Source organism: Manis javanica, chromosome 13, assembly GCF_040802235.1.
Source record: "Manis javanica isolate MJ-LG chromosome 13, MJ_LKY, whole genome shotgun sequence".
In the NCBI taxonomy this organism is placed as follows: Eukaryota; Metazoa; Chordata; class Mammalia; order Pholidota; family Manidae; genus Manis; species Manis javanica.
The window spans coordinates 49527233-49545838 of NC_133168.1; the positions used below are offsets into that span (position 1 = coordinate 49527233).

At 36.6% G+C, this 18606-nt stretch overlaps 1 protein-coding gene across 6 annotated transcripts in view; it reads right to left on the reverse strand.

Moving 5' to 3' along the window:
- Window positions 1–522: 522 nt before the first annotated feature.
- ARHGAP18 (Rho GTPase activating protein 18) overlaps window positions 523–18606 on the reverse strand; it is a 162133-nt gene continuing 144049 nt past the window's right edge. For 5 of the 6 annotated variants that reach the window (XM_073219599.1, XM_073219598.1, XM_017656236.3 and 2 more), the window contains 4 exons: window positions 18451–18591; window positions 7454–7578; window positions 3762–3823; window positions 523–2323 (listed from right to left, as the gene is read on the reverse strand). In XM_073219599.1, coding sequence (XP_073075700.1) covers window positions 2232–2323; window positions 3762–3823; window positions 7454–7578; window positions 18451–18591 — 420 coding nt within the window. In that variant the 3' untranslated portion in view covers window positions 523–2231. The remainder of the gene's footprint in view (window positions 2324–3761; window positions 3824–7453; window positions 7579–18450; window positions 18592–18606) is intronic. The other variant, XM_073219603.1, reaches the window with a different exon arrangement.

Genomic DNA, 18606 nt, shown 5'->3' on the forward strand with positions numbered 1-18606 from the left:
AAACCACCTCTTTAACTTTTCACCAGCAACTCCCTGGAGAAGTAAAATGTTTGATACTCAAAACCAATGTATTTTTTTGATTTTCCATCGTACACAAATAGAAACTAAAATACCCTGAAACTTTAAGTTCACTAGGAAAAAATACACAGAAAAAGCATTTGGGTTAACTCCAGTGTACATATATTTGAGGTCCTACACTATCAAGTTTCTCCTTGTTTAGAAGAATAGACAGACATCTTTCTTGGTTAAAGGCAATATTGTTCAATGTCAGTGAATGTGGTTCATGAGTTCTAAGAAAGACTCAAAATAACATGGTATTTTCATATTTATTTACCAAGATCTGGTAATGTTTCATTACCGAAATTCTCTTGTGTTCCATTCCCCACCCCAGGTGCGTAGTAATCATGGTAAAAATTAGTTGGCATATGCTTTAGAAAGCTATTTATTGAAATCATTATATTTACTTTTTTTGAAGTTATATACCCCTAAAATGTTTTAATCACTTAATTTTGTTTTTATATGATAACTTTTTTTCACTAAATTAAACAATTAATAATTTTCTAACTGGGAAATTAATACATATTGTCAAAATAAACAGTTTTGAAAAAAATTATAAAAAATAGAAATTCGCATAAGGAAAAAAACAATACTAAGGAAGGAAACAAGTTTATAGTCCAATACTTTTTCACTTTAAAATTACACAGGAGCAGAAAAAGAGTAATGAAAGAGTAGAAGTGGCTTTTAAAAAAAACAGAAATAGTCTATTAGTACACTCATGAACATATATGATTAAAAATAATAATTCCAAGAGAAGATAATTTAGAAAAAATGCATTTAATTATAAAACATTTTTAAAATAAAAAAAAAGCAATGGCACAAATCATCACGAAGTTATTCAATGATCATATCCACAGGCTGCTCTTGTAATTATAAGTTAAAAATGTATGGCTGTTCTCATTAACAGCATTTTCCCTCCTAATTGGAGTGACATCAAGAGCTTCTGAGAATGTGTAATTTTTCCTAAAGTACTACTACTACTACAAGTATCATAAATGCAGTTTATGCAACATTCATTTACATCACCTTTTATTTACTATACTCTAAACTCATAAAATATTAAACATTTCTCTCTCACTTCATTCCTCTTATTTACAGTACAGAGGCTCATCTCTTGTCACAATATGGCTTGTGCATAAAAATCCCTGGGAATAGTTCTTTCAACAGCATGTTAATAAATTTACTATGATTATTTAAAGTACACAAACAAAAGCTTGTTCATATGACTGTGTCATACCCAGCAAAATAATTCCTCCTGCACACTTATTTAGGAGCAAAAAATTCCCCTTTCAGTAGAATACATTCTCCATGATTACTGGATTATGCTACCATGCATATTTATACTGCTGATATGACAGTCCATAAAGCCAGCTATGACTTTTTAAATTTCATTTAGAAGAGTACAGCATACATGAAGTGATTTGGCTTTCACTCTGTTGTTATCTATAATCCAGTTATTCCACTTGGGTATCTTTTATTTATTCTTAGTATACACGTATTTAATGGTTCAGTAATAATTGGCAGTTTCTGACAGTTCTATTTTCATGATGGTAGATACAGTTCTGTGCACACACGTCAGATGAACTGAAAAATATGCAAATCATTTCATGTGATACGGCAGGAAGAAGCGAGATGTTACTGTTTGAACAAATGATTCAAAGAGATGAATATGAACATTTGAATACTGTTGCTCTTGGTCTCTTTTAAGATGTACTGTCTTCACAACTTGTCATATACACCTGATATCTGTTATCTTTTTAGTGAAAACACAGTCCTAACTAGGGGAAGGCAGATGTGAGGAGGAGAGACAGGTGGGAAAGCAGGTATTACTGTATGTATGATTTTAGGAGAGATAAGTGAGAAAGAAGAGTATTATTTTCATATTTTTAAAAAATGGTCACATCTGGGCACATTTCACAGATTAAAATTGCTTGCAAGCTAATTAAGCCCCTTTCCTCTCACTCCAGAGATATTTGTGTCCTCATAATATCAATAATAATTAACATAATTCTGGCAACAGCACAAATCTATTAACTTTTTAAGGCTTGAGAATGTCATTATTCAAGAGTTGGGTACACTGAAAACAATAAGAGAGTCCTGACAGTCTCCTATGTACACTCTTGACCCAGCAAGTATTCCTAGGAGTCCTGGTGGTGGTCTGCAGCTTCAGTCTTCTATGATGGCTTTGACTTTATAACCCACTCAGCATTTGGGTTGAGCTGATACAAGTCCTTCATGTATGTGTTATCATCGAGGCAGCGCTCTCCTATTAAAGAGATACTCTATCAGTTTAATACTGTAGGGAGATTGGGGTCAATTTTAAACTTCAGCCTAATGCATTAACTCTGAAGTCTTAGACTTCAAAGGATTGCTCATCCTTCCCCATCTCCCATATTATAATTGGTGACAAGATGGGAAAAGTTAAATTAGTAGTCTTTCTCTAAATGAACAGGTTTCAAATTAATTTTGGAAACTGAGAATACTTGCTGTGATGGGCTTTTAAGTGGTTCCCTGAAAAGGTGATTCACCTTTATTTACAGTGGCAACAATTTTGAATCGACCTAAGTAAGAAACCTTGATTCCCAGTATCTAACAGTAAAATGCAAAATCAAATATATTAATATTTAAATCATCCATACTAATAGAGTTAACAATTTCAGGTTTCTAATGGAGTTGTGATTTATTTAAGAATGAGCCTTCACACTCAGGGCTCTGTATGTTCCCACTTAAGATCTATCTGCTGAGTTGTATCCTAACCAAGAGACAACTCACTTTGTTTCCATACTGGTGTATGATTATTTTTCAATTTAAATACTAATTATTTTTATTTATAATATAGTACATAACCTGATAAACTTTGAGTATAAAAATAGTCATTATTTCTTTGAAAACCAAGTTAAATGTTTTGGAAGGCTTGATAGGAAACAGTATCTGGTCAGATGTTGTTCTCAGATTGCTTCCCAGTGCTTTCCAAGTACCTTTCAATATTTACTAACATTTTTACATCCCAGAAAAAAAATTCTACAAAACTTAACAATATTTTCAGTTACTATTTTGAATTAAACACCATTTCACATACTTATTAAAAATTTCACCCTTACCATTTTCAGGGGTCAAAAAGAGAAAAGGTTTATTTTAAATTTTAATGAAGAAATGACTGCACCCTGCTGATGACAAATGGGCAAAAGATAAGACATAGTCAAAATCAATCCGTTTATCCTATTTTTATTTCCTAAGTTCCCAACGTGTTTGTATTTGTATGTGTGTGTCATTTAGTGGCAATCAACAACAACAGAGATAAATTCTGCATTCGCTAAGAATATCAGTATTATGCCATAATAAAAATGTCATTCTGGTCTTAAATAAGCTCAACTACTTCCTTTATTAAGATGTGACATAAGCCTATAAAGAAGAAAGAAGTTTTGAAAACTTCATTCACCATCCTAAAAGTTGCTCTTATTTTAAGGGAACTTAACTTTGCTGAGGTTCAACATGGATGGGCATTTGTACAGAAGGAGCTCAAACTAAGCCTGAAAAGAAGGCTCAGACACTAAACAAATCCTCAGTATTACATGCATCAACTATCTGCAGAGTGCTATCTTTTGCTTCTCATTTCCTTTTATTCTTCATCCAAATGTCTAAATAATAACCACTGGCAATGTTAAAACAGCCTATGTAACACAAAAAGAAAAAAATGTACTTACCAATATTTCCTCCAACTTCATACAAAAAAACTTCCCCTTTCTTAAGAGTCTGAGTAATCCCACTAAAAGGGGCAAAACAAACTGATTAGTTGTATCATCAAACAGCTTGCAAGTAAATCACTTTAATGTGCTTGGGGAATTCTGGCTTGTATGGAAAATTCATAACTTAGACACACTATAGTTATCTACAAATTTGTATTTTTCCATCTGCTAAATGTGCCGAATAGGTAATAAAAATGTCACACCTGTAAATGAAAAATAAACAAATGGAATCGTACACCTGAAGGCAAAATAATAAATCAATACCTAAATTTGTAAAATTAAAAAGTAAAAATACTTTAGCTACCAATAAAATTATTAATATGCTTATCCTCTTTGCATTGGGGCCAAAAAGGTCCTCATACAAATATAAGAAAGTTCCCAATTTTAGGTTTCACATTGCATTTATTCAGTAAGTATTTATCATGAGTTTGCTGTGCTGACAACTCTAACAATATGCCAAATGATCGGAAGGAGTAGGACATGGTTTATAAGCCTCCCTGTGTTGGCTATCTAAATGAAGAATGCACATACACTCAAAATAGAAGCATATATTCATTATGAAGACTTGGCAAGTAGGAGATGCACTTATAGATTTATATTCTTTGAAGAAATAATTCTTCCAGAACATTAGGTTCAAAAAGCAAAAATTGGTATAATTCAGTGGTTTTCAAAACTATGAGTTCCTGGAAACCTGCTACAAATTCAGACCCAGAGCTCTTGAAACTCTGATTTTATATGTTTAGATCAAGGCCCCAAATCTGCTTTTAAAATGTTCTCTACTGGATTCTGATGCATGGAAAGGTTTGTGAACCACTGACATAAGTCCCTGAAGACAGCCTCCGTGGAACTGAAGAGGGAAAACAAAGTCTGACTTTTATTCAAACCATTATGAGAAATATGGTACAGGAGAAGCTTTCCTAACCAACCACTTAATGACTCACCTGGCAACCCAGTTCTACTCTGCTGTCTGTGGCACATCAGACACTCAGGGCTCTGTATGTTCCCACTTAAGATCTATCTGCTGAGTTGTATCCTAACCAAGAGACAACTCACTTTGTTTCCATACTGGTGTATGATTATTTTTCTATTTAAATACTAATTATTTTTATTTATAATATAATACATAACCTGATAAACTTTGAGTATAAAAATAGTCATTATTTCTTTGAAAACCAAGTTAAATGTTTTGGAAGACTTGATAGGAAACAGTATCTGGTCAGATGTTGTTCTCAGATTGCTTCCCAGGAACTGTCTCTTGCTCCTCTTTAAAGATAACTTCACCTGGATTTCCTGATATATATAAGCTTTTCCATAATGCTAAAGATCATCAAATCCATAAAAAGAAAAGGCAACAGCAATTTATTGTACATTTATTTTATGTTGTTCGTGTGTTCCTGGCTTCAGCAGAGAAAGTAGGGGAGAAAAAGGATGGGGGAGGGATGGTTTCCAAGTGCCCATATGCTGGTGGAATGCAAATGGAAGACAAAGGCTAATGTGGTAGAAGAAAAAATATGTATAAACACTTATTCAGAATTTCATTTACTGTATGGCCCAAAACAGTCCCATGCTCTTCAGTCCTTTTTCTAGTTAATTACTATAATGTAGGTTCTATTATCATTCACTTTTACAAATGAGGAACTTGAAACTTAAAGAGATTCTACACACTAGCCTAAGATGAAACAGAAAGAGCTGGCATTTGGATCCAGATCATCTGCCTCCAGCACTCCAAGTATAACGAAGGGGGCTGAGGACTGGGGGGGAAAGCGGCAGTCAAACCGACAGGTTTATCAGACTTCCTTCTGGATGGAGCAGGATGGGGAGGACGGAGGAGGTGGGAGAAGGGACCCCACTGCAGGGGGCAGCAAATGCTCATCTCATAAAAGCATTAGAAGCAGAAAATCTAAGTATGTGGAGGGCAGCTGTCACCAAGTTGGTGCTTCCTATGATCATATGCCTGTGACTATCAGGCCATACCCAAAATATTAACATCACAGTTGACTATACTGTACCACTTCACAGTCACATCTTGTATTATCTGCAAGTAGGGGAACAAAAGTACAGACTGAACTGAACACTTGGGTCCTGAAAGTGAATGCTGTGGGAATTAACTGGCTAGCCTGGCATAGCTGCTTAATCTGAAGTCGGGCTAGATCTTCAGGTACCTACCCTGGAAGACGACGGGAAGTCTTCCCTGGTGGGAAGGCTGACTAAGTAATGGCAGGGAGCAGAGAGGAAGTGGATTGACTTTGTTGAAGCAGAGAGGGTCTTTAGGGAACACAGACATCCAAGAAATTCCAACTTCCCAGGACTTAATCCTGAGAAACTCAACTGCTCTCCAACTCTTACCAACGGCTCCAGATTTGTGATGTCTCTAGACCCTCTGGCCTGTATGAAAGCTAAGGACTGCCTTTGGAGACAGAAAGCATGGATTCAGAAGTCAGCTCCGCTGCCTATGAAATGTGTGACCTTGCAAAGTATCAGTTTTCTTATCAGTAAAACAGAAGTGATCTGAGTCCGTACTTCACAGTGTTGTTGAGAGGGAAGTTTATGCTGGCTTACAGAGAACCCACACATTACCAATAAGCCTCTCTCTTATTTCATCACCATCTGTTAACTCTGCAGGCTCATCTCTTCTCCCAATTTATAAACCCTGAGGGAAGATACTTTAAACTATATTTTTACACCCCTTCCAACCTTGAGCAAAGGGCCTTAAACAGAGCAAAGACAGAATTAATACTTATGCACTGGCATAAAAGGTTTTGGCAGAAAACTTCACAGAAGGCCCCCAAATGTCAGGAGGAGGAGATGAAGTCTATGGAAGACTAAAACTGAATTTGTAAGCTAAGAGGCTAATGCCCCTGATCGTCCTGACTTTTTAAAAATTTAGTTTACTTTCAGTGTATGGAAATGAGGGGGAAAGCATTTAAAATATAACTTTAGCTAAAAATAAGAATTCAAAGGATAAAAACTGAAAACGCAATACACTTGTTTCAACCTCTAATATTCAAGAGAAGATATTGCAAAATGCCTCAGAAAGTGAATGAATCTAATCCTGCTAGGCAGATGCCAATGGCTTTCAAGGGGCTCTTCCTGCCCACCAGCCCCAAGAACAGCGGAGAAGGCTTGGTGTCCCTATGAGGACGGTGTGTCTGTCCTGCAGATGTCAGGACTCGGGGGCCTGATGGTCCTTTCTCGGTTCTTTATGCCTTCTGTTTCTAAATTTAAACATTTCTTTGTATTCATTTTATTTCACAGAAAGTTGTATCTTTTGTTTGTTTGCTTTAATCCACTGTACCCTAATTAGTGATTTTCCTTACAGCCTCCACATAGTCCTTCACCTCCAATCCACAGTTTCTGGAAGGAATATCGAGTGGCCTCATGTGCCAGGCCCACTGTGGGCACAGCTGAGGAACGCTCTAATATCCTGCTTGAAACAGGCTCAATGGGAACATAAAATCCATCAAATGAACTCAACTCAGTCCAACAGTCTAATTATTCTATAGGCTCTCCTTTTCTGCTGAGAAGACAAAATTTTTAAGCCCTTAAAAAAATACCATCCACCCTTAAAAAAAGAGAGAAAAGGCAAGAGGGGAGGGAGAGAGAGCAAGTGAGTTTTACCATGGAATGATTAAAACAAAACAGGCCTCTACCTTTCTTGGCTGAGAAACCTGGCAAGTACATCACTGGCTTTTAGTTCTTCAGTTAGCTGTATTGCCATGGAAACTTTCGAAAGATGGGGAGCTTGCACTCGAATCACTCCCTGAGGAACGTCAGCCTGCAAAGCAATAATGACACTGGAACAAAGCTGGCGGCAGCTGGAACATGGCACTCTGTTCAATGCATTATATGGGAAGTGTGCTTAACTACTCCGCGTTTTAGTTCACTACATAAAAACCTTAACTACTGTATAATGTAATTTGCTAAATTACATCAAACCTCAAATATCCTCTTAATGGTGATAGGGGAACTTGATAATGCCTGTGCAGTAATGCTTAATTATTTTTAAAGATGTAAAGAATGACAGCAATAACCATTACTGCCATATTAAGTGCTGATTTCTGAGTATTATCTAGGAGAGGGTGCTTCTTCATGTAGTAATTTATGAAATTGAATCAGAAAGAAGTTACTTTGTATGCTATTGCAATATATGCATTAAAAAATCTTCCTGCACATGCACAAACTTTCACAAAAAAAATTTTGCCCCTGAGAGAATTAAAAAAATGAAACATAATATTCTAGTACAATTGTATTGTATCTGCTCCTCACTTGGCTAATGAGTTTACACTGTGACCACACTTTGAACTTAAGATGACCAATTCTAAATCCTTTGCCCATGGCTATTAAAAACATCTCATGATTGTGGTGGGGACAGGGGGAAGGATATCAATGACAGATTTTGAAGATTATAATATCAAGATATCAGCTACGGCATTTCTAATATTAGGTTTATTAATTCCTAGCTGTTCCACTACAATAAATACTAATTTGTTATTTATAACCATATGTTTTGAACAGACCTTAGAACAAACGGCACAAATATCCTTATATATAGGTTTCCTTTGCTGTAAGTAATAGTGATAAAAATTGTTCCCATAATTACATCTTCTCCAGCCCTAGAATATCAGAAAGACAGGCAAATCTATGCTGACATTTAAAGTGAAGTAAGAGATATGATTAAGTTTTTAGATACAGGAAGTCCATAATAAATGAGTTACAAAAGGAAAGTGATCCAGAAAAATTAAATGTTGCCATGGGAAGTTCAGAAATACAGCAACCTTGCACTACTGCCTGCCTTTCCCCTCCACTATTCCTTGTGACACATACAATTTTTTGGATAAAAACAAGGCCAGTCAAAATTCACTACAAACACCCATGCTTTCCTATCTTTATGTACATTCTGAAATACCCCTGGCAATCCATTTTTCAAAGCCCAGCTCAAATACCTCAAACTCCACGGAACCTTCCAGGATCACAAGGTCAAAAGGAATTTCCTCCTTCCATTAAAATTTCCACTGAAGCTCTTTTATGACAGGGATCCTAGTGACATCTGTATGATACAGTTACAAGCCACATATCTGAGTCACATCTGTAGCTATTTATGTTTATGGATTAAATGAATCAGAAATAATTCTCACTAAAAACGGTAGGCTTATAATAGTAAAATTTCTCTAGAATAAAGTTAAATAATCCAATGTGTATTTCCTTAATAGTAAAAAATAGTGTTGGGCAAGTAATGACTCTATAGCATCTTACTATGCTGACAGACAGTGATTGTAATGGGGTTGTATGGCGGGGGGATCAGATAATATAGGTGACTGTTGAAACCACAATGTTGCTTATGTGAAATCTTCATAATATTGTACATCAATGACACCTTAATTTAATAAATAAATAAATGAGGTAGCATAGATAAAAAAAGAAATAGTCTTAGGGACATTGTCTAAAGGAAATAAGTTGCCTCTATCTACCACATGATATTCTACTACTGAGAAAAGACAAAATGAAAGAGTGTGGAAGAAGAACTAAAGATGCCACTAGCAATAATTCAGTTATTTACTCCTGCATGGTACCAACGTCTGTATGCATCTGCTTTAGGATGCAGCCACTTTGCCTACAAAGCATCTCACAAACAGCCCTCTAGTAACATGACATGGCCTACACTTTCTACATTAGTTCAGGAATCACAGAGAGTACGGCCATGCTTTTCTTACATAAAAACAAAGAATGCAGCACAGAGGTTAGGGTGTCCGGGGTTGCAGCCAAGAGACAGTATCTGACACAGAAACCCAGAGTCCCTCTGCTGGGGTTGGGAAGGAAGAGGCCCAGGCAGCAGCTTCTGCGGGCACTTGAGTTCTCATGTATACGTGAGGTTGCCACACTGCGGCTTTGCCTGCTGAGGGAGTGGCATGGCTACAGGTTCCTGATGGCTGCAAAATTAAACATTTCTCACCCCACCACCCTGAGTGAGCAAGCTTTGGATCACCTTTAACCCTTCCCAAACTAACTGTACAATTTTGACTTATTTCACATAGAACTGGAATTTCAATGCCCTTGAAAAGCTTTTCATGAGACTAACAACGGCACATAGTACTTTCCTAGGTTGACTGGCGACATTCCTGACAAGGAAGGAACTGTGTGTTCTGGCAGGAAGGGAGGGTATGTGTGTGAAACGGCGCTCAAAGTGTTTATTTCTGCGTGTGTGTTTTTGGGTATGTGTGAGATAGGAACAATTTCCAAAGTGTTTATTTCTCTGGTAATACATCATCTAAATTCTCACAATATAAAATTTGAAAGTCTAACTTACTTTGAATTTACAGTGCCCTCAATTGCTAGAGAAGAAGTGAGTTTAACTGGTAGATGTCATGGTTAAATATGAAGAATCTTAAAGTTGGTTTCTGTAAAGATTTTCCGGGATATTTTGACAAGGGCAGCCAAATGATTTTTACTGAAGATGATAAACAATAAATGATGCCAAAGCTCTCATTTCAATGGTGTATGACAACTACTATTAAGCTCCAGAATCATGTTGAATCAAGTAGTAAAGCTATTAGTATACTAATTACATTGAGCTGCCAAGCTCTGAATAGATAAAACATGTCTGATCATTTAGCCAGTCTGTTCCTGAGCCATAACTGAATCTGTGAATAACCACCTTCTCATTTGTAACTTTCCTATTTCACTTTTTGTCTTAACAGCTGTGACTCTGTCCTTTTTTTTTTTTTCTTGTGTGCTTGTGAGCTGCAGTTACGTGATATACAGTAAGACCGGAGAACAGTATTTGACTAATGCACCGTTAAAATTTAGCCATAGAGGATTTTACAACTCACAAAATGTTCATTTCTTATGCATGCAAAGCCTGTTATAATAGAGAAAATGACCTCATATGATCCTCACGTTTTACATATGAACTAGTGTATTTAAAAAAATTATTTTCTTTCTCATTTGGTTAAACAATGATTTTAGTATTTTGTCATAAGGTGTAAATACTGCATTGTTCACATTTTTGTTCTCTGGACATTATAAATTTGATGTCAGACCTTTAGAGGACTTTTTTTCATTAAAAGCTAATTTAAATGTAAAGCTGACATTTTTAATGCTTCAGATAAACCTTTTATCTTCAAAAGGGCAAATTGGAAATAAGGCTTTCTCAAAAAAGACCAGATATAATACATATTTTAGAAAATTAAAGAAGGACACTTTAGCAAGGTATCTTAAACTAAAATGATATATTCATCACCTTAGTCTGGTTAGAGGTGGAAGTACAGAATGCATTCTCTATAATCTTGAACTATGTTCTGATTATAATTGGACCTTTGCTATCTAAATGATTAAACTCTTATCTAATTCACAGATACAGCAAATTTTAAAGAAGGGCCTAAAATAGCTTCCACAGTAATAAGCATTTAATTTATAATGAAAAATGTTCTATTATTTTTTCTCTTTAATATTGTCTTTTTTATACACTGCAAAAAAATCATGAAATGTCTTAAAAAGAAAAAAGATTCTGTGCTTAATACTGTAACTTGGCATAGGTACTCAAATAGATCCAGACACGGTTTCCAGACCCAAAGCCGATGCTTGAAACAATACTTGCAATGATACTCTGGGTCAAAGAGGCTAAATGAAACCAGAGATGGAATTCTAAACAGAGTTGTTACTAAAGGCAAGCAACCCTGGTCACAAATGACCCAGAATCTACACTGCTGTCAAGTCTAGGATTTTTCTGGGGAAGAAAGACAGAGGAGGCAGCAAGCAACAGATTTCTTTTCCAGGTCCAAAGCTCTAAACCTTAAAATGTTACAAGGTCATCTTGGAACTTTCATCAAGTCACGCAAGCTCTCTAAAACTTGAGTTCAACTACAAATTAAGGGTGTAACCCTAGCTCATCCTGAGTTAACAGGGCATAACATTGGATCAACACTGGAGTTAACTGTAGGAGAGAGAATTTTTGTTCCCTCCACCACTGAAGGCAGATGTGGTGAGCAGCCTGGATCCCACAGAGCTCCACTCTGTGCCCACACTTTCTCATAAATGTACAGCTTCCCTTGAGAGGCGAACTTGAATGACATGAGAAAAATCATATAAATCTAAGTCCATAATGGACTTGAAACCTGTATGATTGAGCAATTCATAACCAGACGCTTATCAAAGCTGCCCTAGCTCCTTCTTAGGCAGAGATGCATCCGAGGTGAAATGATGGGATGCTAGGAATTTCCTTAAAAATACTAAAAGTAAACAGGTGTGGGAACAAAATTGAATGAGATAAAAAAAACTGTGTTTAATTGGTGGTGATGGGTTTATGGAGGTTCATATACTATTCTGCATTTGTATATGTTGGAAAAATTCCATAATAAAATTAAATATACATACATACTCACACACACATATACTAAATGGGGGGAAATCACCCTTACAGTTTTTATGCAATACACGTGTCCACATCCTGCTCTGACAGATTCTGACTCAGTAGGTCAAGGGAGCGACTCCATCATGTTATTTTTTTTTGTTTTTTAAATAATACTACAGATGCCTCCATCACACATGTGTAGTTAAATACCATCAATCTGGTGTTACCCGCCCAGAGAGATAAAATGATTTGTCATTAATGTTTCATTAATGGCAGATCTAGTGCTATATTCCTCAAGCCCCATGACTTCTAGTGTGTGTGTGTGTGTGTGTGTGTGTGTGTGAGAGAGAGAGAGAGAGAGAGAGAGAGATATCAATCCCAACTACAAGTTGAAGGCTATCAGAAAATGGTTATTTTTAATGGTTTACAATTTTGTTACTTTTTCACCAAGTGTTTCTTCCCGCTGTAGTTAATAAATTCTTCTTTAATACTTAACAAATTCACATTTGAACCAAATAATTAATATACTGTAGTCACTAAAAACATATGTCTCATTAAGTAGATTGTGTCCCTTTACAACCTGGTTCAAACTATTAATTTATCTAGTCAACCATGTCTTAATAACATGAATTCTGATTACATATACTTAGCATTAATAGCATATAGATTGCTTTAAAAATATCATCATGATGGATTTTCACAATCTACAATTTCTTGTCCTTCACTCTTTGATCCCTGGCCATCTGGCTTCTCCCATCAATAGTCACTGGCAATGTTTCAGAGAAAGTCACAGCTGACCTTTCAAATGTAAAACCCACTGGACCTCTACCCAGCGTTAACTCGACTCAACATCTCTAATAGCATTTGGTCCTACTAACCAAGCTCTTTTACTTAGTTGCTTCTTTCTCCCCAGAATTCCCAGGCACTGTAATCTTCAACTTTCTCTTATTTCTTTTATTTCTTGACCTCTTTTACTAGTATTTCTTTATTAACTCACTACTTAGATAATTGGTGTCTTTGGAAAGCAATATGGAGGTTCCTCAAAAAACTAAAAATAGAAATACCACTTTACCCAGGAACTCCACTCCTAGAAATTTACCCTAAGAATGCAGGACCCCAGTTTCAAAAAGACATATGCACCCCTATGTTTATCGCAAAACTATTTACAGTAGCCAAGATATGGAAGCAATCTAAGTGTCCATCAGTAGATGAATGGATTAAGAAGACATGGTACATATATACAATGGAATACAATCAGCCATAAGAAAGAAACAAATCCTACCATTTGCAACAACATGGATGGAGCTAGAAGGTATTATGCTCAGTGAAATAAGCCAGGCAGAGAAAGACAAAGACCAAATGATTTCCCTCATCTGGAGTATAACAATGAAGCAAAACTGAAGAAACAAAATAGCAACAGACTCACAGACTCCAAGAAGGGACTAGTAGTTACCAAAGGTGGGGGGGAGGGGGAGGGCTGGTGGGGAGAGAGAGAGAAGAGGATTCAAGGGTATTATGATTGGTACACATGGTGTGTGTTGTGGGGTCACAGGGAAGACAGTGTAGCTCAGAGAAGACAAATAGTGAATCTGTGGCATCTTACTACACTGATGGACAGAGACTGCAATGGGGTGTTAGGGGGGAATCAATAATGGGGGTGAATGTAGTGACCACATTATTTTTCTTGTAAGGCCCTCAGAGTGTATATCAATGATACCTTAATAAAAAAAATACTGGTGTCTTTGCATTTTTATTCTCTTATCCATACATCCACTGTGTGTAATAGGCACCACTCTGTGGCTTCAACTACAATCTCCATGATGACCCCAAATGCTTGCCTCCAGCCCTGGCCGTTCTGTGAGCTTCAGGCCATGTAGCCAAAGACAAGTCACTCAGTCATGTCAACCCCAAATATCAAAAACTGACTGTTCCTTTTGTTTGATACTTTATTTTAATAAAGTCACCCACAGTAAAATCAGTGAGTTCTAGATTCTTTCTTCTTCCACACTCAAGTTCAATCACTTTCCACAACTGTGGGTCCTACAAGCTCGTAGTTAGCACTTATTTCCATTCCCCTTGCTGGACCATGGCTCAACATAAGACTATTAAGAGCTATACATTAAACATGTTATAGTGACTGTAATACATGTTTATTGTATGACTAAACATAAGCCCAGAATATGGGTATACATCCTTCTCAGAGTATTTCTGTGATCTATGGGGAAATACAGGATAACGATAAAGGGATCTGGATTTAAAGGCACACAGATTTGGTTTCACATGGCAGCTCCATCATGTCCTACCTAGATAACCTTAAGTAAATTATTTAAGATCACTGATCCTCACATTCCTTATCTGTAAAAAATAAGAGAATAATATACTCTAACAACTACAAATAATAAACGAGATGATGTTTGCAAAATGTTTAGCATCATGCCTGACCTCTGGTATGCATTCAAAATCAGGATAATTATTACCTCTTACAAGTAACACACTATTCACTGATTTGTAACTTCTTTCTTCAATATATTATGAATATCTTCTGACATCAATATATATACTTATAAATTTCAATGGTATTTCATTACATAGATATGCTGTAACATATTTAACTAATCACCTCCATCTTTCTGGATTTTTTCTAATTTCAGCCAGTATCAAGAAAATGGCAATGAACTTAAGCATACCTTTGCATGCTCATCTTGTTTCCTTTGAAGGAGTTTCTGAGTCCAATGGGGAGCATGATTTTCAGGCCTTTGTCACATGCCAACTCCAGAGGGATTCTACCAATTTATATACTTCCATCAATAATGAAATGACCCAGAGTCTCTTACCTAACCTAATATCTTTCACTCTTCCAATCATCTGCCATCATAGCAACAATTTTAAAATGCAAATACAACCATGTAACTCCTGGGGTCACAACTCTTGGCAGTTTCTTGTCATATACAGAATAGAAACCAAGCTCCCTCTTGAGCCCCATTCCTGCCTTCCTTCTGCCCCTCCCCCCACACACATTTTACTGGCCAATATTACCTAGTTTTCCCTCCAAGCACCCTGAACCATCCCCACTTAGATATCTAATACACATCTCACACACAACAGGCCTTGAACTGAAACTATAATCTTCCCTGTCAATTTAATCCTTCCACCCTCTCAGGTCAAAAACCTCCAACTCATTCTTGACTTCTTTCTTTCTCTTACAACTCACATCATTTTGATATCAAGGAAACCCAATAGCTCTAACTTCAGAAAATACCCAGAATCTGTCCACTTCTCCATCTCCATTGTTAATACCCTGGTCTCTCACATGGATTTAGACATAAACCTCCTAAATGGTCTTCCCATTCCATCCTTGCTCTCCTAGAGTCTGTTCTCAAAACAACCGCCCAAGGGATCATTTTAAAAACAGATTTTTCAAACCTTTGCTCAAAACCCTGCAATGACCCCATCTCACCCAGAGTAAATCCAAATTCCTAAAGATGGCCTACAAGGCCCTATGTAACCTGGCCCCATTGTCCGTTTGACCTCGTTTCATACTGTCATCCCCTTTGGTGGGTCCACCCCAAGCACAATAACTCCTTGCTAGTCCTCAAATACCCCAAGCAACTTCTTGCCTTAAGGAGTTGTGTAGACTATTCCTTCTGCCTGGAATGTGCTTCCTAAGATGTACACCCAGCTCAGCTCCCTGCCCCTTCCTTTGCATCGTCACTCGAATAATACCCAGACCACCCAACTTAATATTGCAAGAGGCTCCCCCTCCCAATTCCCTTTCTTTTGCTCTACTATTTTTACTATTTTTAGAGGATGTACTACATACTAAGATACTATTAATTTAACTATATTTATTTTAATATATAGAATTTAAGCTGCACGAACATAGCAATCTTTATCTGTTTTTTTCAATAATGTATTTCAAGTGCCTAGAACAGTGCCTGGCACATCATAGGCACACATCAAATAGTTGTTTAGCAATAAAACATCCTGGGCAGTTTCATGCTCCATAGTTTTATGCTGCACATTCAAATGACTTGGGAGGAGAGTCAAGAAACAGAAACCAACAAGACAGAATGGATGGAGGGTGGGTGACATACCACAAAGTAGATGGATCATGCTCCATCTAAAGAGAACAGCTGCTTTTCAGATTCAGGCAATTGTTACCCTGCAGGAAAGCAGGTCCCCTACTGCAAGGGGACATGCAGAGAGCCCTACATCCAATCTGTCATGGTAGACAGAAGTCCAGACTTCATGTTAAATATTTTAGTTTGAAAATTCTTGCAGCTGATGGAAGGCTATGCAGAAAACCGATCAATTAGTGACTCATGACACATCCATAGTATATATGACATTATCTTGTACTTTATTTGTTGTTCTGTCATTTTCTGCATATATTTATTCTCCCTAATAAAATGACAATAACTTCCAAAAACAATTCTGGTTATTGACTTAAATTTTTCAACCAAAATGACCCTCCACTGTGAGCTGTGGTCACCTACGCACTATCACTCTGCCAGAGTGCTTCCTCTGCTAGAACTCTCTCCATTTGCTATTTGAACAACACCTACCTGTGTTTACATCTCAACTCTGCTCCCGGTAAAGCCTCTCTAACACTCATTTCCTGTTTGTAGCTGCGGATAGCCAGCTGGGGTTTCCATCACACACCTCTGAGCTCAACGCTTCTACATCCCTCTCCTAGCTCCCCACGCGTGAGCACCAGCCCTGGCTCCCTTTCAATTACCATCAGGCACCAACGAGGCCCTTAGTAGCATTTTGTGAAAAGAATCGTAAAATTTCTCAGAAGAGAAAACCAAAACTCAGGGAGAGTGAGTGACAGCTAATACACGATACAACTGAAATTTAAATCCAAATTTAAATCCCGAGTCTCAAAATGACAATACAGCTTCTAACTAGGGCAGAGATAGCTCTCAGACAGCTGTCATCTAATTAACTCCGACTACAAACTAAAGAAATCTAAGTTAATACTATTTTTCTGTAAATGACAAATTTATATGTTCCATCTCCAAAAACATAATTTTTAAATTTTATCTAAGGAATTATTATTTAAAAGTACAACATAAATGTTTCCTTACATACATACAGTGCCTCAGAGTATCTCATTAAAACTGCCTGTCAAAAAAGACAAGGGTATAAAGTCATCTGAGTAAAGTTGAATCAACAGGACTACAAAACAAAAAGATATTGACATATTTATAATGATTTTAGAGGAAGCAGAACATTCTCAGTTAAAAATTATTATTTCAAAAATCCTTTCTGGCCTAGGAAGCTTTTTCTTAAAAAATATACACTACTTACAATTTCCCTTTATTAAATTTTGTTTCTAAAGACACTTAAAAATTGACCAAAGATGTCCAATGCTACAAAGATGTCCAATGCTACAATGTTATTTTGTAAGAGTGAACACTAAAAATAAATATAAGAGGGAAAAAATTTTTTAACAATCACTGAATCCTTAAGTAGGCCAAAGCAGAAAAAAACAAAAGCTTATAACTGCATTTCCATATTGTTCCACAAGATGTCAGCATGTAACTGACTAACTTCAAAGGTGGCGAAGGTGGGGGTGTCTTCAACATAAATAGAACAATAGAAACCCTTTCACTTCATGATCTTATTTTAGAGCTTTGGAACTCACTTCATAAATGTATTTGCACGTATATTTCATTATTTTAAACCCAGTTAATATATTTTTACAGCAGTTTGTAAATGGTGAGATTTAGATACTTGTTTTAAAATATTTTCGTTTTCTCCATTCTAACATGAATCTCTTCCAAATTCCTTGTGATCCAATTAAGAATCTTTAACTATTTACTAAATTCCAGGAAGGACCCTAGGCATCGGATCAAACGGTGACCTATTAGCCTATTTGAGTTAGCTATTCTTCACCATTTTGTAGATGAGAAAATTTTTAAAAAGCTCAGAGGCTCACACAAGGGACGCTCCACTCAGTAGCTCTCTCACATTCCGTAGAAACAGGAGTCTCCACAGAGTCCTCTGTTTATGGATGTGGGTGGGTGTACACTGAGACATTCTGGTTTTACCGTCTCCCTTTGTTGCCCATCAACAGCTCATATGTTCAATCACCAACACCTGATCAACTGCCAATATTGATCCTTAGCAGTATTAGTATAGTTCCTACTATCGATGCCTTTAACTTATAAGTAGTATCAGGGCCTAGTAAGTATGTAGGAGATCATACTACAAAAACATACAGAGCTCTGTTGTGTGTGATATTAAAAACGATACTAAAATGTGTATAAATACATATCTCCAAGCTTTTCTTACATCATTTGTACTCTTATCTTGTTTCTCATATTTTTCTCGGTCATAAGCCATTTTCTTCAGCAATTTCTTCATGGCTTTTTTATCTTTTTTCTGATTTTCGGTGTTTTGCTTCCTCACTTGGTTGACAATAAACTTGGGAATCTATGGAGAAATGAA